General features: G+C 51.7%; 1 protein-coding gene across 1 annotated transcript; it reads left to right on the top strand.

Annotated features, from left to right (window-relative positions):
• The first annotated feature begins 1,128 nt into the window (after nucleotides 1-1,128).
• LOC103585147 (chromosome unknown open reading frame, human C19orf57) lies at nucleotides 1,129-20,828 on the top strand. The gene is made up of 8 exons (XM_008566039.1): nucleotides 1,129-1,159; nucleotides 4,699-4,873; nucleotides 7,074-7,155; nucleotides 7,877-7,981; nucleotides 12,398-13,657; nucleotides 17,688-17,782; nucleotides 19,700-19,792; nucleotides 20,131-20,828. The coding sequence occupies exons 1-8, from the start codon at nucleotides 1,129-1,131 to the stop codon at nucleotides 20,279-20,281; spliced, it is 1,992 nt and encodes a 663-aa protein (XP_008564261.1). The 3' UTR covers nucleotides 20,282-20,828.
• Nucleotides 20,829-22,643: the final 1,815 nt, after the last annotated feature.

Genomic DNA, 22,643 nt, shown 5'->3' with positions numbered 1-22,643 from the left:
CGCTCCCACCGAGGGTTCGGATCCCACATGCAGACCGGTTCCCGCTCACTGGGTGAGCGAGGTGTGGGGGCAACACCGAGGGTTGCGATCCTGTTGCCGGTCCCGGCCCGGAGCGGGGGCGATACTGAGGGTTGCGATCCGTTGCCGGACACGGAAAAAGACAAAAAAAAAAAAAAAGGAAAAAATAGGGCCGGCCCGGTGGCGCATGCGCTAGTGCGCCGCTTGAGACGCGCGGAGGCGCTCCCACCGAGGGTTCGGATCCCACATGCAGACCGGTTCCCGCTCACTGGGTGAGCGAGGTGTGGGGGCAACACCGAGGGTTGCGATCCTGTTGCCGGTCCCGGCCCGGAGCGGGGGCGATACTGAGGGTTGCGATCCGTTGCCGGACACGGAAAAAGACAAAAAAAAAAAAAAAGGAAAAAATAGGGCCGGCCCGGTGGCGCATGCGCTAGTGCGCCGCTTGAGACGCGCGGAGGCGCTCCCACCGAGGGTTCGGATCCCACATGCAGACCGGTTCCCGCTCACTGGGTGAGCGAGGTGTGGGGGCAACACCGAGGGTTGCGATCCTGTTGCCGGTCCCGGCCCGGAGCGGGGGCGATACTGAGGGTTGCGATCCGTTGCCGGACACGGAAAAAGACAAAAAAAAAAAAAAAGGAAAAAATAAAAAAATAAAGTCCCCAAGTGACCTTGAAGGGCCCCTGAGGCCCCCACGAGAGTCCTCAAGTGTCCCTTGAAGGGCCCCAGATACCCTAGCTTGCAGGGAGGGGCTTAATGCAGGCTGCCCGACCCAGAGACTAGATTTGGAGTCGCCAGGGCTTCCCATGGAGGATCCCTTGGGCCCATGTGCTTCTCACACCCTGGCAGAAGATGGGCAGTTCCCTCCCCTCTGCAGCATGGAGGAAGTTTTGAGTTCCTACCTGGCCATGGCCCAAGGTGGCTTGTCTCTGTGTACCACCCTGCGTCCTGTTGAGGCCCAACTGACCCCTCAGGGCAGCCAGATGGGCTGAGGTGGAGGTAGGAGGTAGCCTCTGCCTTCAGCTAAGGCCACTGGATATAGACAGGGACAGGGACTGCTTATAATGATGGGAAATTTTTGCTTGTTTTCAGATTTCTCAAAGGAGGGATAAAATGACTAAGAGGAAGAAGGTTCGGACCTCAGGTATTTTGTTCGTTCAAGCTGACACTTCTCGGTGCTGCTTCTGCTTGTAGGAGGAATGTGGGTTTATTTGTAGCAGAAATGCTAATACAACCACCCTCAAGCTCCTTAAAAGAAAACAACGATTTAATACATGCTAGTAAGAAAAATGAAAATTATGGAAAAGAGCATACAGTAAAAAGTGAAAGATTTTGGAGCTTCCACCAGCCTCTGGTGTGGTCCCACAGCCTATGGACAGACTTCAGGGCAGGAGTGCAGCCTCCCTGCAGGCCCACTCCCAGAGACGACCCCTGAATAGAGCTTGACATCCTGTAAGACCATCTGGTGTGTGTCTAAGTGTGTTACTCCAGAACCAAAAACCTGGGTTTATCCCAGCTCTCCTGCTCACTGTGTAACAGTGGATGACTTACTCTGTGTCTCAGTTTCCCCCTTTTGTAAATTGGGGATAATAAAAGCAGGTACCCTTGCTTTAGAGCAGTGGTTCTCCACTGAGTGGGAAGAGGGGATTTTCTCCTCAGGGGACAGCTGGCAATGGTTAGAGACATTTTTTGTTTTTACAACTTGGGTGTGTGTGTGGGAGGACATGGTGGTACTGGCATCTATTGGGTGGAGGCCAGGGTGCTGCTGAAACTTCTACAGTGTGCATGACAGCCCCCGCAACACAGAATAATTCAGCCCCAAACATCTGCAGTGCAGAGGATGGGAATGCTGCCATAGAGCTCACACGTGGATTAGTATTTGTAAAGTACAGAGAACAGACCTGAGGTAGTACACACGTGTGCCGCTGTTAAGGATTGTGCTTCCAGATTTCTAAAAACTTTTCATTTTGAAATAATTTGGGGCTTAGAGAAAAGTTGCAGAAAATAGTTCAGAGAGTTCTGTCTGCCCTTCTTTCAGTTTTCCTTAATGTTAACATCTAGCACGACCATAGAACAATGATAAATTATAGTAAAACATAAAAAACAGGAAACTAATCTCAGTACACTACTTCTTTCAGACTCTTTCTGTGTGTAGACAGAAATTATAGTGTTTTTCTTGGAAAATAGAATCATCACATATACTGATTTGTAACCTCCATTTTTCATTTCACGATAGATATGACCATCTTTACTAAGCGACATACATACAGAATTTCCTTTTTTGAAAAAAATAGGCCGGCCCGTGGCTCACTTGGTAGAGTACGGTGCTGATAACACCAAGGCCACGGGTTCGGATCCTATATAGGGATGGCCGGTTCGCTCACTGGCTGAGCGTGGTGCTGACAACACCAGGCCAAGGGTTAAGATCCCCTTACCGGTCATCTTTATATAGGATAAAAAAAAAAAAACACCCAGTATTACATAGCATAGCTCTATTTCCCTGTCATTGTCTTAGGTAACTTCTTTACTTAGTGGGTGATGAATTTAGGGAGTGGTGCTCATTTTTTCCCCAAGATATGGGGCAGAAAAGTAATTATCAACAGATAGGAAATGTTTTGTGCAGAGATGAGCAACAGGCCACTTGGAGGCACAGGAATTTCTCTGACCTTGGAGGGGGATGCTGGGGACAGCCAAGCCCACCCACGGCAGGTCATTTGGGTCGGTCCTCTCTTGGCAGTGGACTTCCCAGCCCAGTGCAGCTCTGTGCTGGCCCTAGACAACTCTTTCTGTGTGTGTGCTGGATGGGGTGGGGAGAGAGGAAAAAGATTCTGGCAGGGGGTGAAAGAGGCCCTTTACCTCCCAACATCTTCAGCCTTTGGTGTTGAACACAAGGCTCTGCCTTATTTGTTCTTAAATTAGTCCCATGGGGACAGATCACAGGCAGGAAATGGGAGGCTCTTCACTTCTGTTGATATTTTTGCTTTTTATTTGGTACAAATGACCATTGGATCAGCCAAGTGAGCTAGTGTTTGGGAATATTAAGAAACCGAATAAACAAAGCTGCTGCATTTTACCCTTCCTGGCAGATCATAAGGTGGAAATGCGTTTGTGTAAGAGAAATCCATGGGGCCTCAGTCAGAGTGCAGCGCTTGCTAGGGTGGGCACCTGAGAGAGGCGGAAAGGGGCTGAGATCAAAGGGCATAGCAGAATCAGTCCTGCTCAGGGGACCCTCAAGGCCTAGTCAGGGGGGAAAGGAAAATTCTCACAGAGAGAGCTAATCAAATACATAGCAGTATATATGGGCACACTCAAACTATAACTGACAGAATTAGAAGAAATGACAAAATTGCTGTGGTTTGGTGGAGTGCAAATACCGAGTGAGAACTGAGGAGCAGCCTAGCAATTGGTGTTGCCGGGGCGGGGACTCACTCAATGGGTTTACTTAAAGAAGTGCAGGTGCGTGAGGGGCTGAAGTTGGAAAGAGTCTGCTTGACTGAACTCTGGAAAGGCAGCACCTGGGTTTGGTTTGTCTTTTTGTTCTTCCTGCCTGTTTTCAAGCCCAGTAAAGAGTACGCTCTCAGTAAATGCTCAGGTGCTCTGAAGTGTGCAGGCTCTGGAGTTGTTCTGGATCCCAGTCTCCATTCCTTGGCCTCCGCGTCCTCACCTGGAAGATGAATGTTACAGCAGCCCCCTACCTCGAAGTTTTATCGTAACACACACAAGTTCTTAGGACAGCATCTGGCGTGAAACTCACTAGAGTCAACCCTTGTCATTTGTTCATTGAATATGTGGTTAGGTTGGGGTCAGATTCGGGGGGGTCTCACAAACCAGGCACCACTGGCAGTTTCTCTGTAAGGGAGTTTCCTTCATTCAACAAATAGATGTTAATAATCACCTTTAGATTCTCAAGGGCAAGAAAAAGACACCCATGCAACTGCATTCAGTGATGGGAAGGTAGTACAGAGGTACAGGGACAGAGTGGTGGCCAAAGCACTCAGTGACTGGTTCCCAGTTTTCCCAGGATGGGTATTATGTAGGTGTCTTGGAAAACTAGAGTGGTACATTATTTAGTCTTGTCTGCACCTGGTGAATGGCATTCTCCCTGTGCGTGTATTCGGTCACCCACTAAGCGTTTATATACTGAGAACTCACTGTACTAGATGCTCCTCTAGGCACTTGAGACCCAGCAGAGAGTGACAGATGAGACCCCTCCTTGAATGCAGCCCAGTTGTAGTGGGGGAGGCAAGAGATGGCACATGCAGAAAAACCGTGAACTGAACAGGACAGAGCCGTGGGCCAGAAAGGGATGCTTCTAGAGAAGTCAGGGATGGCCCCTCTGCAGGGCCGTTTAAGCTGAGGTCTGCCACACACCTCTTGCCACTTCCCCAGAGTCAGCTGGGCCAGGTTGTTCCATGTGGTTTGGAGCCAGGCCAGGCCATCTCAGGATTCAGCCGCAGTCATGGCCAGTGCATTAGTCAAATGCCCTTGAATCCCATGGCCATGTAAGCTCATAGGCCCCACCTCCTGGACAGGGTTCCATCCCATCTCTCGCTCACCAGGGGAGTCTCAGAGCAGGGGTTTCATGCCCTTGGGACACGCCTGCTCACTCATGGTGCAGCAGTGGCAGTGTACACTCCCTTCCCAGTGTCTTCCACACCTTCATCTTTCTTTGTCTCCAACCAGGAGAAGGAATCCGTCCTCCAAAACCCACAAAGAACCCAAGGCAAGGAGACTCTGATGGGGGCCCCCAGAGTTCCGAGTTGGGCGGTTCGCATCACCCTGAAGAGCCAGAAGGCAGGTCGGGACGTGCTTCCTCTGCAGAGCAGAGCAGGGAGGAACTGGGACAGGCAGTCTCCAGGTAGGTGGCTTGCAGCATTCCAGCAGGCCTCCCTGCTGACAGTTGACACAGCACAGCAGCCTTGTGGATGGGCACAAAGAGGAGAGGACCAACATGACCCACCTGACACTCCCTCACGGGTGAGAAAGGTTGACATTGTAACCATGGGCAAAGATAACATCGAATCATTCAAGGCTACAGAGTGAAACTCATATTTTGTCTGCTGGTCAAATCCATGTTTATTCCACATCCCTCCTCCTCCTAAATCAAGGAGAGACTGAAGGAGTTGTTGGTCTGTGAAATAATTGTACCAATAGATAATAAACATTTTACACACATCACCTCATTAAATCCTATGGCACTGTGAAATAAGGTTTTTTCAATGCTCAATTTATATAGGTGATGACCCTGGAGGTTTAGAGAGATCACATGACTTGCCCAAGGCCCCTGGGCTGGTGCAGGCAGGCTGGAAATCTGGCTCTGTCCAGTTCCTGTGTTCTTAACCATTATGAATTCCTGGTTCTCTTATTTTTTCACCAAATATGTAATTAAGCATGGTAGGAAAAAAAGAAAGCCCTCAAGAACATCTTAGTCAGTCCATGGGGTTAAACCACATACATGTAACTATGGTAAAGTAGAAAGGGTTAGTGGGAGTTTGGAGAAGCAAGATTCCTGCTGCCGAGATCATCAGAGAAGGCGTTGTGGATAGGACTGCTGAATTTTCTGAGTAAAAAATTGAGGCATGTGTTTGTCTGACAAAACTTTTCTGGGGTGTGTGTGTGTGTCTGTCTGATATGATCTCAGGTCATTGCAGTCTTAGGACTAAAGGCTGGATCACAAGGTCACAAGTGCTGACACTCAGGTCACTTGGCAGCCCTGCTGTGTAAGCAATGTGAAAAGAGGGACCATGTGTCACACCTAAACTATTGTTCTAGAAAGGCATGACACTGTCACTGTACTCCTCACTTTTGGATAGGCCAGCAGGGCTGGCAGGGTTGTGGCCACTGCCCACGCTGCCTTCTGAGTCCACAAGAATGGTGGATTCTCTGGGTTCCCACCCTTTTTTTTCTTTTCTGTTTGTTTTTTAAATGTTTTATTAAGAAATACTACATGCACAGTGGCCAGCCCATGGCTCACTCGGGAGAGTGCGGTGCTGATAACACCAAGGCCATGGGTTTGGATCCCATATAGGGATGGCCGGTTAGCTCACTGGGTGAGTGTGGTGCTGACAACACCAAGTCAAGGGTTAAGATCCCTTTACTGGTCATCTAAAAAAAAAAAAAAAAAAAAAAAGGAAATACTACATGCACAGAAAAAGACACACAAGAAAACATGAGGCTGGCCGGTTAGCTCAACTGGTTAGAGCATGGTGCTGATAACACCAAGGTCCGAAGTTCAATCCCTATACTGGCCAGCCAACAAGAAAAAAATAAAAACATGAAGTAAACAGCTTAAAATATTTATGTTGAGAAATGAAATATTGCTGGCACCTCAGAAGACACCCAGGTGACCCATGCCAATTTTAAATTTTCTAACAGATTCTGCCAATCCATATCTTGACTTGTCTTGCCTTATAACCTCCCCGGAACAATTCAAGCCCATTAGCATATTTTCACGCTTTTACCTGCTCCACTTCCAAAGTTGAAATCATCTGAAATTTTTGTTCTGGATCTTGATTTTTTTTTTTTTTTTACAATGTACATATATCCACATTTATTTAGGTATAACCGTAAATCTCACCAGATTTTTTAGGCAGTGTGTTTCTCATATCCACACCTTCCTTTCTCTGGAATGTGTAGTGTTGGGGCTGCAGTGTCCATCCAAGTGAGAATCCCGTTCTTACTTCAGGAGCCAGTTCCTGGGATTGTAAGAGTAAAAGTGCTGCTGGGTTAGATGGTCTCTATTCTCCATGTGGGACTCTGTACCCTTCTTGGCCATTAAATGATGTCAGGTAACCACTCCTCCATCCAACCATTTTATTTTTTTATTTCTGTTTTTTGCTAGCTGGTGTGGGGATCGGACCCAGGACCTTGGTGTTATCAGCACCACGCTTTAACCAACTGAGCCAATCCCACCCTCTTAAAGCAGGTGTTCCAGAGCTTCCCTTCTAGGAGACTCTGCATCACTTCTTTTGGATTTTGTTTTCCGTTTGTCTTAATGACATGAATTGACATCTTAGGAGGACTTCTGATCCTCCTGAGTTTTGTCTATCCCCACACAGCTCCCCTGATGAGGAAATAGGAGCTTCTTCCAGGCTCCTCGGGCAACGAGAAAAGGAGTCAGCTCCCTTTCCTCCTTCCCAGGTGAGCCTATTTTGTAGCCTCATGTATGTACCATTGACCCTTGAACAACATGGGGGTTAGGGGCACCGTACCCCCCACAGTCAAAATCCATATATAACTTTATAAACTTTATAATTTTTATAACTTTATAAATCCATATATAACTTTATTTTGGCAGCTGGCCTGTACAGGGATCTGAACCCTTGACCATGGTATCATCAGCACCACACCATGAGTGAGCTAACCAGCCAGCCCTACATAAAACTTTTGACTCTCCCAAACTTAACTGTTGATCAGAAGCATTACAGATAATATAAATAGTCAATTAACATATTTTGTATGTTATATGTATTATATACTGTATTCTTACAATAAAGTAAGCTAGAGAAAAGAAAATGTTATTATGAAAATCATAAGGAAGAGAAGATACATTTACGGTACTGTACAGTATTTATTGAAAAAAAAAACCTGTGCAGATCGAACTTGTGTTGTTCAACGGTCAACTGTATGAGAGACACTGCCGTTCAGTTCAAGTTCTGGGTCTCTCTTCATTGTCAACAGCTGCTCACGGCCTGCAGGGGCTGGTGGGAAAGTGCTGGGCAGGGTGGCGGGGGTGGGAGTGGAGGGCAAGGGACACACTAGAGGCTACAAGAAAAGAACTGATTTGGGTTTTTTTTTTTTTTCTAAGATCTCATTCCTCCCTTATCTTTATTGCTGCTTTGTTCTTGTATCTGGTTTACAGAGCTCAGTTGGGAGGTTTGTCCCCCAGTTTGCAAAACCCAGGAAGACAGTTGCAAGAAAAGCAGAGACCAGGGAAGAGGACCCTAGCAATGGGGCCATTAGCCCGGTAAGGCCCTAAAATCAGCTAGGCTGAGCCCCAAATGCGTGCAGTCTCTTGGCCAAGCCTCAACAGCTGAGTTTCACCTTGGTTTTCTTTGGTAATGGCTGGACTTGCACCTCTCCACCCCCAGTTTCAGCACATCATGTTGCAGATGTCTGCTGCGTTTGCACTAGATGCTGTATGGGCCAGTTGGAAGTGTTCAGGACAGCTATGCCTGCACTGCTATGGTCAAGGCCAGAACCATCTTTCCCCAGGTTGCATGGAAATAGTAAAACTCAGAAAGGTAGCCCACATTCTATCCCTGAACCCCTCTGCTTCTCAGGGGCTTTTGTGTGAGTCAGGGGCCTTACAACTCTCTTGTCCTGGCCATCATGAGTTCCAAGTGTGACAATGTCTCTGGCAACATGTGCCTCTAAAAGAGTAGGTTTGGGGTGTTCACAGCAGCTGTATTTGTGATCACCCCAAACTGGGAACACTCCAGATGTCCTTCAACAGGTGATGGTTAAGTGAACCATGGTCCATCCACACCGTGGAACACTACTCAGCAATAAAAAGGAACAAACTAGTTAGTGATACATGTGACAACTTGGGTGGATCTCCAGGGCATTGTGTGGAGTGGGAAAAGCTAATCTGAAAGGTTATATACAGTAGGATTCCGTTTATATAGCACTGCTTAAATGACGAAATTGTAGAGATGGAGGAGAGATTCTTTTCCAGGGTGGGAGGGCAGGAGAGGGAGGCAGGTATAGCTATATAAAGCAGCTTGTACAAAGGGATCCTTGAGGTGGTAGAAATGTTCAGTCTCTTGACTGTGGTGGTGGATATACAAACTCCACAGACGACAACTGTGTAGAACTTCATGCACACATGCAAATGAGCACAGGTTCACCTGGGAGGGTCTGAAGAAGGTCCATGGATCTTATCAAGGTCAACATCCTGGTCCTGATATTGTACTTGTGTTACAATTGGGGGAAAATGCAAGATGTTACAATTGGGGAAAACTGGATGAAAGGCACAAAGATCTTTCTGTATTATTTCTTACAACTGCATAAGAATCTACAAGGATCTCACAATAGAAAAGTTTAATTTTTAAAAAAAGAGGGTTGGGAAGAGCATGGGGCTAATAACATCAAAGTCTAGGGTTTGATCCCTGCACCAGCCAGCTGCCAAAAAAAGAAAAAATCACTGAAGCTGGATTGACATGCTGCTACCTTCAGTGTCCAACATCTGCAGTACAGACCCTCTCCTAGAAAGGTTGGCCCTGATGGGTGTAGGGAGGTAACTGTAGAGGAGGCATCTTCCCCCAGTGCTGATAACTCTAGAGCAGCTGTTGTCTGTAGGGGACCTGCTGGGTGTAGACTGCAATCTGAGTTATTGAGTTTGTGCATTTGTAGTCCACTTATCGGAGTTTCTCAGGAAGTTGTGTGGTGTGGAGGTTGGGAGCGGGCATTTTGAATTGGACAGTGTTTGTGTTCCGGCTCCTCTGCTTTCCAGACCTTCCTTAACCCTGTGGATTAGAGACAGTGATAGAAATGTGCCTCACGAGGTTGTCAGCAGGATCCAGCAAGGCACCGCGTGCAGAATGTCAGCACCACGCTTAACATGTAGTGTGTGCTTGGCTAACGCTCGGCGCACACTTCTGATTTTTGATTTGACATTGCAGGCCTGTGCATGAGGAGCACATTCACACACACAGGTGTGCCTGTTCAGACATTAAAAACTCAATCCAAACACCAAGGCCACGGGTTCAGATCCCTATATAGGGATGGCCGGTTAGCTCACTTGGGAGAGCATGGTGCTGGCAACACCAAGTCAAGGGTCAAGATCCCCTTACCGGTCGTCTTTTTAAATAAATACATAAATATATACATACATACATAAGTAAATAAATAAAAAACTCACTCCAAGAGGACTTGTGCACCTTCTCAATGCCCGGCGCTGCTTCCAGCATTGGGGAGATGGGGTGGTGAACATGTTTATCCCCTATTCTGCCCTTACAGCCAGGAAAAGAGCAAAAGGAGTGCTGCGCTGGGAGGGGAGGCTTACAGAGGTGGCCAGTGTGGCAGCTAAAGAGAGAGATGCAGGAAGTGGGGGCTGAGCCTCATGGGAACCAGGGAGGAATGTTCCCCACAAAGGAAGACACCCAGGGTAGGGCCTGAAGCAGGAGCAGGGTCAGTGCAGCGCAATGAGGACCAGCGAGATAGCTGGCGGGCCTGGAACCCAGGAGAAGGAGGGGGAATACTAGAGAGGAGATGGGGGGGGTCTGTACCATGAATGATTTGGGGGCAGTGGGAAGGCTCTAGGCAGAGGAGAGACGTGACCCACAGAGGTCTGAAAACCATCACCTGGCAGCTTTGTTGAACGTCAGCTGAACCCAGGTCAGGGCAGGCTGGGAGCCCATTAGGGGACTATTGCAGATAGCCAGGGGAGAGAGGATGGTGTCTGGGCCAAAGCGATCAGGGACAGAGCTGGCAAGAAACAGTAAGATTCCAGATATATCTGAAGGGAGAGTTGACAGGGTGGCCATGAGAGGAAGGGAGGGATGGGTTGACTCCAGGGTTTGGGGCCCGGATGGTGGCTGGAGGGATGGAGTTGCTATTAGCTGAGACGGGGAGGCTTTGAGGGGGATGGGGGAACACTCAGGAGCTGATGTTGGTCGTGTCACATTGGAGGTGACCTGGAGGTGCCAGGTGGAAGTGTCAGATATGTGCATCTGGAGTCAGAGGAAGTCCGGGCTGCAGTGACTCCAGAGGTTTAGGCCTGAGCAGCTGGAAGGGTGGAGCTGCCATCCACCTGAGGCACGATATTGCATCTGACTCCCAGCCAGAACCCGCTTCTCCCCAAGGTGGTATTTCCATCTCTCCCCACCACCCTCTTCTTGTCATTTTCCACCTCCATTAGGGACTTTTTTAAAAACAACTTTTTTTTTTTTTTTTTAAAGATGATCGGTAAGGGGAGCTTAACCCTTGGCTTGGTGTTATCAGCACCACGCTCACCCAGTGAGCCAACCGACCATCCCTATATGGGATCCGAACCCGCGGCCTTGGTGTTATCAGTACCACACTCTCCCGAGTGAGCCACGGGCTGGCCCTTAAAACAACTTTTTATACTGAAATAATTAATAGACTCATAGGAAGCTGCAAAAACAGTACAGGTGCACGTCCATTGACAGATGAATGGATAGACACGGTGCAATGTAATACTATTCAGCCCTAAAAAGGAAGGGAATTCTGACACATGCAACATCATAGGTGAACCCTGAGGACATTATGCTAAATGAAATAAGCCAGCCACAAAAGGTAAACTGTATGATTCCACTTATCTGAGGTCCCTACAGTAATCACATTCATAGAGACCGAAAGTAGAATGGTGGGTGCCAGAGGCTGGGGAAGGGGATGGGGAGTCAGTGTTTAATGGGTGCGGAGTTTCAGTTTGGAAAGATGAGAAAATTCTGGAGGTGGATGGTGGTGATGGTTGTACAACAATGAGAATGTAATTAATGCCACTAAACTGTACACTTAAAAATGGTCAAGATGGGGCCGGCCGGTGGCTCACTTGGGAGAGTGTGGTGCTAACAACACCAAGTCAAGGGTTAAGATCCCCTTACCGGTCATCTTTAAAAAAAAAAAAAAAAAAAAAAGGTTAAGATGGTAAATTTTATGTTAGGTGTATTTTACCACAATTTTTAAAAAGTAAATTGTACAGGGCTGGCCTGTGGCTCACTCGGGAGAGTGCGGTGCTGATAACACCAAGGCCCCGGGTTCGGATCCCATATCGGGATGACCGGTTCGCTCACTGGCTGAGCGTGGTGCTGACAACACCAAGTCAAGGGTTAAGATCCCCTTACCGGTCATCTTTTAAAAAAAAAAAGTAAATTGTACAGGGCCGAGCCCGTGGCGCACTCGGGAGAGTGCGGCGCTGGGAGCACAACAGCGCTCCCGCCGCAGGTTCGGATCCTATATGGGGATGACCAGTGTGCTCACAGCGCTCACTGGCTGAGCGCGGTGCAGCCGGTCTCAAAAAGGACAAAAAAAAAAAAAGTAAATTGTACAGAAAGGTTCCTGTGTGCCCTACCCCAGCTTCCCCCGGTGATAATGTCTCCCATAGCCATAGTCCATCATCAAAACCAGGCAATTAACATTGGTGCGATCCACATACCACCTTGATTTTTATATCCCTGATCTTCCTGGATGCCTGGTGCTGGCAGGGAGAAGAAGCTGGTGGAAGGACAGGTTCCTGGGCTTCCTGTTCCCGTGCCACCTCCAGACACAAAGCTTGGCCCAGCTCTGGTACTGATGCCTATTTCAGTGCACGATGGTCAGTGTACCATCTGAGTCTTTGGACAGGGCAGTTATGACTAGAAGAATCTTTAGAGCAGTTGATTATCATAGGCCCTAGAGCTGAGTCTTTTTCTCTCCACAGGAGACACTTCCAGAGCCCGGTGCCCAGCAGGCAGGAAGCCAGCTGCTGGAGGAGTCCCCAGGGCTTGCTCTCCAGGAGGCCAGGGAGCTGGGAGACCAGGAACAGGCAGATGACACCCACCCTGAGCAGAGCAGCTGGAACCTCGTGAGGCCTGTGTCCAGCAGCTGGGATCCTCAGCCCATGGTCTCTCCAGAAGGGGGAACAGCACCCTCTGCCTCAGAGGGAGCCAGCCAGTACCCCCTGTTGGAGCAAGGGACCAACAGGGATGGTGGAAACTTGGGGAACAGCAGGCCAGAGACAGAGAGGGCTGGGGTTGAAGGCAATCATGGCCAGAAAGGGCACCTGCTGAGAAGTGATGCTTCAGGGAAGGAGAAAGACAGAGGAGTCCCCCAGGAGGGAGGTGCCCAAGGAAGGGCAGGAGCTGACCTGCCCGGGGGGCCCTGGGAGGAAGAAGATGGGGTCCCAGCATCAGCTCCTACCTTGGTCCCTGCTCAGGGACTGGGCCCTGCTACTGGGTGCCCAGAGCCTGGGTCTCTGGCCCAGGGCCCCCCTAATCCCAGACACATGCCCAGTGGGACAGGGGGAGAAGCAGAACAGAGCCGCAGCAGCCAAGGATGCTTCTCCCTGGGGGCTGCTGTCATCGCAGACATGAGCATAGACCCTCCTGAGCTGGAACAGAGGACTCCAGAAGTGGCCAGGCCAGATGGGCAGACCAACACCAGGTCATCTGCCTCTCCCGCCAGGAAGGCCTCTGATGGAGGACACAGCAGGGAGACCACAGGAGGCAGAGGGGCACCAACGTGGGGAGATGAGCCCCCAGGCAACCTCCCAGTGGGCCTCACAGCCTCCCTGGCTCTGACTCACAGGAACCGAGAGCCATCATTGGGTGCTGGAGTTTCTGGCCATCTAGCCCCAGAAACAGGCCCAGGTGTTGATCAGAAGCAGGTTCCAGGCCCTGATCAAGAGGCAACCAAGTTAGGCAGTCAGAGCCACGAGCAAGTCCCCGAGGGGCTCGGTCTATTCCTCCGCACCTCTGTTCTGCCAGAGCACAGGGAAGCTACAGTTGACCCTTCCCAGGAGACCTGGGCCTGCCAGGGATCAGCCACCCCTGCAGAGCCAGCAGGGCAGCCTGAATACCCTCCTGATTCTGCAGACCAGGCCATCTGGGGGGGGTCCTCAGCCGTGGAATTTGACTTCCTGCCAGAAAGCCAGATACGGGATGCCCTGGATGCCCCCGACTTTGAAGCCCCACTTGAGCAGGTAAGAGCTTCTCCGAGTGACAGATAGTCGCAGGGCAGGCACCAAACAGCCTCAAGCCCTGTCCCCAAATTGCCCAGTGGTGGAGGGAAGATGCAGCTCATGGTGCTCCACGTACACAGAAAACAAGTCAGGGGCCTGAGGGGCAGCTTTGGTGGGTGAAGAATCAGTGGTTTTGCAGAAAGGGCCCAGATTCCTTTCTGTGACAATCCCCGGGGCAGTGACGCACAGGTCTTTGTCAGCTGCTGGCAGCTTTGTGCCCACCTTGTCCACCCTTCAGTGCCTGCAGGCTCTGAAGGGGCACATGGAGGGCGGTGGACCGAGAGGGACGACCTGAAGAAGCTAGCAGCCTCACAGCTGGGCCTGGGGAGGGGACTTCACTCCCCATCCAGAAAAGAACCTTTGCCCATCTTTAGGATCATCTGGAGGTACTGATATGATACTTTTCCAAACATATATAAGTAATGGTGGTTTTCTGCCAGAACTTGTCAGGGCTGTGCTTCCTTCAGGATCTGCCCACCCAGCAGGCTGGGCCATGTCACCTTCCCTGGTGGATGAGCCTGAGAAGCCATGGGCATCCACCTGTTGGGGCAGGTGGCAGTCTTGCCTCAGCCCCGCCCCTGGGGGAAGTGGAATATCCCCTGCCTGCTGGCTGGGGCACCTGAGCCCAGATGAAGGGCTTTACAGTCACTCCCTGAGAGGCAGGTGCTTCCCTTTCCACATACTGGGTGTGGCAAAAAGGCTGGAGGAGGTCAGGCACCTGGCGGAGGTGACATGGGGGCAGGTTGGCAGCCGGGTCTGCTGGATGCGGAAGCTGCGCCTGGGCCACCCTGTCCTGGAATGCAGAGCCCAATTTGCTTTTCAAATGTTGGCCTCTGTTTCCTTTGCCATCCCTGTTGAGATGTTTTAAAAAAAAATTCATTCAGGGGCTGGCTGGTTAGCTCAGTTAGAACACAGTGTTGATAACACCAAGGTCAACGGTTTGGATCCCCCTACCAGTCAGATGTCAAAAAAAAAAAAAAAAATTCAGTATGTACTTATCAAGCACCTGTTCCATGCCAGGGTGACAGTGTAAACAAACCGGATGTGTCCCTGGCCCTGTGGGGTTTATGGTAGTCCTGTTTCCTTCTGCATCTCCCAGGGTGAGCATTTTGTACTGTATCACTCCAGCACTTAAAGAGTTGTTTTTTTTCTCATGGCACAACCTGAAACACCAGCACAGGATTTCATCGGGTGCTCAGCTGGAGAAAGAACCAGCTGTTCACTTTGGAGGGGAGCAGGGCTGGGTTAGGCTTGTCAAGAGAGTGAATGTGGGTCTGCAAGGCGTTGTCCTCCTAAGGGGTCACCAGGGGTCCTTTTTGGCCCTCTGCGATGTCCACCTATGTGGTGGTTTTTCAGACTCAGCCCTTCCTGCAGCGTGCAGGGCACAGCGCTCTGTCTCTTGTCGTCATCATCAGACAAGCAAGATAATTGAAGGTGAGTCAGTGCAGTTCAGTTGCAGAGTTTGAACACGAGCGCTTGAGGAGCCAAGAAAAGTTCAGGTGCTGGGCACATCTGAGATTTTATCATTAGAGCCTCATCCTTTAAAAAACACAAATCCCTCACCCGGAGAGAAGAGCTGGCTACATTGCCTCAGCCTCCAGCCTCCAGGACAGTGGCTGAAAGAGGGGGCCTGGGAAGCAGTTGGGAGGTTTGGGGGCAGGTGTACCCAGGCACCTCCAGCAGTTAATAGGCTACCAAGCTGCCAGCTTTGAAAATATCAAAAAATCGGGACTGTGAGGCACGGGGGATGACATCCCAGGTGGTCAGACCCAGCCAGGGGAGGAGGCACCGCCCTCACGACGCCACCGACGCCTGGGGGAGTTTGGTTTTGACACTGGGCGTTCCTGAGCAAGTCAGGGCGACCCAGCCACCAAACAGGTTCCCGTGGGAAGGTTCCAGTTGGCCCCCCGGCAGGAAGGCAGAGGCACTCAGGAATAGCACAAAGAATGATCTAAAGAGCAGTTAACAGTGGCCTCCTGCTGCAAACGTCATTTCAGAGGAGGGGACACACAGAGGTTACAGCAGTGACAAAGGCTTCACACCTCAAACCAAGACCTCACAGAAGAGTTTGGTGTTTTCTTCTCACAGCTCTGTGCAGACCCTCGGACGGGTGGAGCCTTTGTACGCTGCATGAGGGAGTTATTTAAATAGCTGATTCTGGGCCGGCCCGTGGCTCACTCGGTAGAGTGCGGTGCTAATAACACCAAGGCCGCGGGTTCGGATCCCACATAGGGATGGCCGGTTCGCTCACTAGCTGAGCGTGGTGCTGACAACACCAAGTCAAGGGTTAAGATCCCCTTACCGGTCATCTTTAAAAAAAAATTTAAAAAATAAAATAAAATAAATAGCTGATTCTGTTCTGATCCCCATGCTGGCCATCTACCCCCCCCCCAAAAAAAAGCTGATTCTGGGTCCCTCTCAGGGATCACCGGCTAGTCATCCTTGGCCAGTGGTCCCCAGCACATTCAGCTGGGGGGCCACCTTTGTTGTGTCAAATGTTTACACAGCCCTGGTGGGAACAGTTGTACCTGTTGGAGGTGAGAATAATATTCCTCTCGGCCAAGAAGAGTGCAGTGAGTTAGGTGATTGTGTAACATTGAGTTGTGTTTTATGTATGTATGTACGTACATACTTGGGATTCGAAGCCTTGACCTTGGTGTTACCAGCACCATGCTCTAACCGAGTGAGCCCACCAGGCAGCCCCTCGAATTTTGTTTTAAATCACAATATCACCTAAATAAAAGAGTCGTCATCCAGACATTGGGGAGACACAGTATTGTCTGCAGCAGGGTTTCCTAACCACAGTACTGTGAACATTTGGGGCCAGATCATTCTTTGCTGTGTGGGACTGTCCTGTGCACTGTAGGGTGTTGACCAGCACCCTGGCTTCCAACCACCAGATGCCAGGAGCACCCCCTCCCCCAGTATGACAATCAAAAGTGTCTCCAGGCCCTGCAGAGTGTCCCCTGGAGGCAGAATCGTCCCTGAGGGAGAACTGCTGGTTACAGGCTATCCTCTGAGTTTGTTCCTTTGGATTCAGGGTCCTTTTACAGGTGTAGCTCAAGCCCTTCCCCCTCCCCCTACCTCCCACCCTGGTTAGGGGCTCCATTCAGGAAGGATGACCTTAGAACAGGCCTCTTCCCCTCCAGGACTTTGCTCTTCTCAGAAGAGGCCCAACATCCCTGGGCTCGCTGCTCCACCTCGGCCTCTTTGCCTGTTTTTGTAGGGATGTATGTCACTTCCGTGACCAAGCTTGACATTTTCCACGAATACTAAAGCTTCCTGGGGTTATCTGGCTTTCCTCTTTTCCCTCGCAATATATTTGTAAAATCAAAGAAAAACAAAACCAAAAAATATATATATATTTGCAAAATCTTTTCCTGATAGGATATGCATGGCTCATTCGGCAAGGTGGACGCCTCCACCTCACTAGAGTTGCCGCCGCTTGGGGTCTTCTTTGTGCCTCTAAAGGTGCTGCGGAGGGCCAGCCCGTGGTTCGCTTGGGAGAGTGTGGTGCTGATAATACCAAGGCCACGGGTTCGGATTCCTATATAGGGATGGCTGATTAGCTCACTTGGGAGAGCGTGGTGCTGACAACACCAAGTCAAGGGTTAAGATCCCCTTACCAGTCATCTTTTAAAAAAAAAAATAAAATAAAGGTGCTGCAGGACACACAGGAGTCTGCAGCGGTTGTCAGGGACAGGACTCATGGACAGAGCCACCTGCACAGATCAGCCTGCAGGGAAGCCCAGGTCCAGGAGAGGATGTCAGGGTTGGGCTTGGCATCACCACGTTGGCTTTCTTTCCAGGGGAGAGAGCGGCCCGGGCTGGTCACCTAAGTCTGGCCACTTTTCCTCTGCAATTGTCTTGGCCAGCCTTGGTGTCCCTGGAGTGGCTGAGGTGAAGCTGGAGTTCCCCAGCATGACTTTTGCTTCCCCCGTGCAGGGCTCGCCTGACTGGACCATTTACACATTGTGCTTTCTCTTTCCAGCTGTTTCCTGCAGGGAGCAGGCTGGACCCTTGCTGTCCTGGCCCTCACCCACATGCCAATGGAGACCCCCTCCCAGTGGCCGAGACCCAGCTGAGGTAGGTGGGGTGGATGGGAAGTGGCCCCAGGACTATGGCCCACCAGCTCTGTACACTCCCATTTTACTGTGGAGGGTGACAGAGTGGGCCCCGTTCTCCCTCCCTGAGCTTCATCTTCCTCAACCCTGAGGGAGCTGAGCCCTGCCTGTCTTTCAAACTGCGCATGGCCCCTCTGCTCCCTGTGCGTGGAGAAAACTGGTGGCTGGCAAGCAGCACCCAAACCAGTGTCTCTCCCTGGGAGCCCCAGCACCCCTGGGATGCTGCCCCCAGCTCTGTGCATTGTTTCAGTGTATGCATGTGGATCTTTCTGTGATCAGGGGCTGGAGTTTTCCTGGAGTCCCTGTGGAGGGGGAGGGGACCCAGATGGGGCTAAGAGCCCTCAGCTGAGACGCTTTTGGGGCCATTCCCAGCTCTGGCATGGGGTGAGCGCCTGAGCAACTCTAAGCTGCCCTCACCCCCTCACATCCCCTCACCTCCTCACATCCTCTGTGTCCCAGGAGGGCCATCTCCTCCCTCCTGCAGGCCACCAGGTATGTCGCCCTTGTAGCCCGAGGGGTGTGTGTGTGTGTGTGTGTGTGTGTGTGTGTGGAGGGCATCTTCTTCCTCTCTCCACGTCCCGAGTCGCTATAGCCCACCCTCTCCCCCCAAGTCCTTTCCCCTGGACCTGCCTGCGGCCAGCACTGGGCGGCCATCCTCTCCTATTACACTGTACTTGAACCTGCCTCTCTGCAGAGGCAGTGGCTTATGGATTATTTATGGCCAAGTTTCTGTTTCTGTCTGGTGAGCATGGAGGAAGGGCTAGGGATGCAGCCCTTGCCATGTTTGTCCCTCCTCCTCCTCCACACAGCAGAGGCCACATTCCTGCCTCCTGCCCCTGCACAGTCTCTGTCACTAGTACCTCTTGTGCTACTTCTTGTTCCCCGCAACACACACACAAAACATGTGCATGGACCAGAGGCAGTTTAGTCAGTGTGGCCCTGCTATTGTTTAGCAAAGAGGAGGGGGTTTCATGTCTAAAGCTCCAGTGGCCTCACTGGGCCAATACGACCCCCCAAGGACATCTGGAAGCCCCCAGGGAGGGTCATGGGGTCTGGTTAGTGGCCCAAGGCTGAGTGAGATGAGGAATCAGGGTTTCCATACTGACAGCCTTGGGTGTGGCCAAGAGGGCGACCCCAGCCCATGTGGGGAGGCCCCACTTCTCTGGCTGGCATCCTGCTCTGCCCATGTCCGTGGGCCATGCACGTTGGATGTGGTGGGTGCTGCGGCTTGTCTGCCTCTTGCACGGGCACTAACCCCACCCAGTACTGGCTCTTCCAGGAACTGCCCTGAGCACTGAGGAGGGAACGTGGAACAAACACGAAGCTTCATGCTGGTGGAGGGGCGTGAGGCATGAGAAACAGAAAATTAGACAGTTACATGGCAGAGTGTTAGGGAGAAAAATGCAGTGGGAAAGGGGTTAAAATTTAACCATGGAGATCAGGGAAGCCCAACCACCACCAAGGAGACATTTGGGAAGCAACATTCCAGAGTCTTAAGAGGTGCTCAGGAATGGCCAGGAATTCAGTGTGGCTGGAGCAGAGAGGGAGCAGAGGGATCATGGATGGGCGGGGCCAGGGGAGGGACTGCAGCTGGCCCTGGTTTCCATTTTCACAGCCCCCACTGGGGGACAGGCTACAGGGGCAGGGGGTGGGGGGCCAGGCACGGCGGTGGTGGGGAGAAGTGACTGGATTCTGGGTGTGCTTTCGGCAGTAGAGCCAGCTGAGTTGGCCATCAGGGCTCTGTCGGTGAGCAGAGAAAGGCAGGTTGGATGTCTGGAAGAGAAGATGCTCAAAGCCCAGGGAAAGCCTTTTGAAACAGGGAGTTCTGGTGGAGCTGTCCCCAAAGTCAAGCCTTTCCATTAACTTCTCTTTCCACCAGGACCCACGTGGAGATCAAGGCCTGTGAAGCCTGCAGGATGGAGGACGCGACAGACACTGTGCGTGGCCTGGTCATTGAGCTCTCCAACCTGAAGTAAGGGTTGGGCTCAGATCTGGGGGTGGTGGGAGGACAGGCAGAAGGGATGGGACCTTGGAAGGCCCAGTGGGGCAGGGAGGGATTCCACCCACTCCTGGGCCCACTCTGTTCCCCCTTTTTCATTCCTGCCTTAGACCTGTCCTTTGCAGACCCTGCTCTGCAACAAGCTGATTCCCATTGTGTGCATATGTGTGTGAGTTGCATGTGTACATAGACATGTGTGAGAGTGCTTATGCACCTGTGAGTGATTGAGTGCATGTGAATGAGGTGCAGCCCCCGCTGTTGCGTGGTGACTACCAGGTACCTCACAGCTTGTGCCCATGTTTCCCTGGCAGCCGCCTGATCATGAGCACCCACCGGGACCTGGAAGCCTTCAAGCGCCTCAACTACCGGAAGGCCAAGCCAGCAGGGAAAGGCCCTTTGCCTTTCCCATCGAAGGGGGCTGGGAGTCTCCCTCGAGGGGAGCAATCCTGGAGCGATTTGTAGGCTGCTTCCAACAGGCCTAGGAAGCGTTGTCTGTGTGTGTACACAGGCATGCACATGTGTGCGTTTCCTTTGCACCCTGGCCCAAACTGCTGCACAGTCTCTTAGCAGACTCAGGAATGCCCATAGGCAGCCTAGTATTTTGTTTCCCCTCCAAGATGCTCCAAAGGGTCCTAGTGGGCCCCAGAAACCCACCCTCAGCTGACCCTTAAGTCAGCCTTCTTTGGGATACACTCAGGAAGCCCCATGGTCCTGGCCTCATTAACAGCCTCCCATGGGAATCAGGTACCAGAAGGGAACCCACGTCTCCCCTGGCTTCAGGTGGGCCTGGGCTCCAGGAAGCCTGCCGAGTCTGAGCAGGGCCCAGCCCCACCCAGATGTTTGTCTGGATTTGCAAACTGAGGTTGCTTAGCTGAGGTTATGGAAGGTTCAGAGTATGTTTCTTGCCTGGAAGAGAAAAGGAAACTTTTTGTTGGTTGGACCTTTGTCTTTCTCCAATTTTCTCTTTATTTCTTCTGGGAAGACGAGTAATAAATGAATCTGTAATGAGGCCCCATGCCCTGCTGTCTGGGGTGGGGTCATTCGGCTCCTTCATGTCCCCCCACAAACCTCTCAAACCACTTCATCCTGCACCTCCTGAAGTTTTACTTCTCAGCCTCGGTCTTGCTGGGAAGGCAGATAGTGTCTCTCCAGGAGCAGTTGGCTGCGTGTGTGTGTGCAGGTACGCATGCCCACATTCTCGCAGGTATGTATGGGGCAGTAAGCCCACTGAGACGTGGCTGGCCACCCACCCAGAGAGTCAAGTTCAGTGCTCAGATGACCTGGCCCACCCGCCGTGAGACATGTTGCTCCCAAGGCCCATGCCAGGAAGGAGGTGATCCTGGGAGATTGTTATTAATGCAAACACAGCCAAAGGCATGCACACCTCATCCCACACATGCCTTAGGACAGCCTGGAAGACAGTCCTAGTAGCACCGGATGCTCCTGTCAACTCAGCCACCGCAAAGTTGACCTGACGAAGTCACTCTGCCTGTGGCTCCTGCACCCTGACTCCCACAGCCAAGGAAGGGTCCTCCTCCCACTCTGCCTTCTGACACCTGGGTGATGTAGCTCAGTAGGGGAACGAGGTGGGTAGGGACCCCCACTGCTCTCCTGGCTGGACCTGCGGCTCCCTCCTTGAAGCCTGCCCTCCAGCACATGCCCATTTCCCCAGGTCTCAAGCCCCAGCTGCTCTGGCTCATGAAATTCAATTTGCACGCAGGAGGGGTGGCCAGGGTGTTGTGTCTCTGAACTCCATTCACAGACACTTGGGGCCACTGAGAAGCCACCTCTGTGTTTCCTTTTTTTTTTGGCGGCTGGTCGGTAGGGGGATCCAAACCCTTGACCTTGGTGTTATTTATAACACTGCACTCTAACCAGCTAAAGGCCAGCCCCTTTCTGTTTCCTTTCTCTTACTTCTCACTGCCATCTCCTCTCCTCTCCCCTCCAAGCCTGGGTGGCAGGCTTAATTCAAGGGCTGACTCCTGTCCCCAGCTCACCCCAGCCCTCCTCCTGGGTGGCCTCAGGTCCTGGCTGAAGTCGAAAAGCCAAGGGCAGAGGAAACCTGTGAAGTCCAGTTCTTGCTCCTCCACCCCAACTCTGGAAAACTGTGGGCTGGGGGTGGAGCCCAGGCCCTGGGCCAGTTTGGGGGACTATGGAGGGGCAGCAGCTGAACCCCTGAGCATTGCCACCTGCTGCCCCAGCAGGACAGGATCTGCAGGGACAGGATCTGCAGGTGGAGGCGCCAGACAGGGTGTGAGGACCCATAAAGTGCAGCCCCCCAGGAGAACCAGGTCCCTTCCCCCCTCCCTGCTCTCACTGACACACTGCCCCCCCGTCCGAGGCCTCAGCCAGCCTGACCCTTCAGGACCCAGTCCCCTTTGCTACCCCCCAGGTGTCCTTCCCTCACTCTGAGCTACCAGCAATGTGGCTGGTTCTGTGCCCCTCGTCACTGGGGCATCCATGGTGACGTGAACATTCACTGAGTGCTTCCTTAGTGAGGAAGAGTTGGGGGGAGAAACCGAGGTTTAATTTTCTCTCGATTCCCCCCTCAAATCAACCCCTCCTCTAGTACAGGTGGAGGGGAGCGAGCACACCTATTTTGCATGTAAAGCTGGCAGGGAGTTTGGGAACACCATACCTAGAAAAGGCCTCATGATGCTGACCCAGCGGCAGGTGGCTTGCTCAGGGGTGCGGGGCTGGGGCAACAACTCAGAACCTCACAACCGCCCTGTGGCGCCCACTCCTGTTTCTCCACAAGAAGCACCTTACCGCCACTCCCCCGCCCCACACCCCAGCGTGAACCGAAATTCGGGGGGGGGGGGGG

The sequence above is a fragment of the Galeopterus variegatus genome, unplaced genomic scaffold (genome assembly GCF_000696425.1).
Source record: "Galeopterus variegatus unplaced genomic scaffold, G_variegatus-3.0.2 Scaffold218, whole genome shotgun sequence".
NCBI classification, from domain to species: domain Eukaryota; kingdom Metazoa; phylum Chordata; class Mammalia; order Dermoptera; family Cynocephalidae; genus Galeopterus; species Galeopterus variegatus.
The sequence above is the reverse complement of the archived record's forward strand: the minus strand, read 5'-3'. Positions and strand labels throughout refer to the sequence as shown.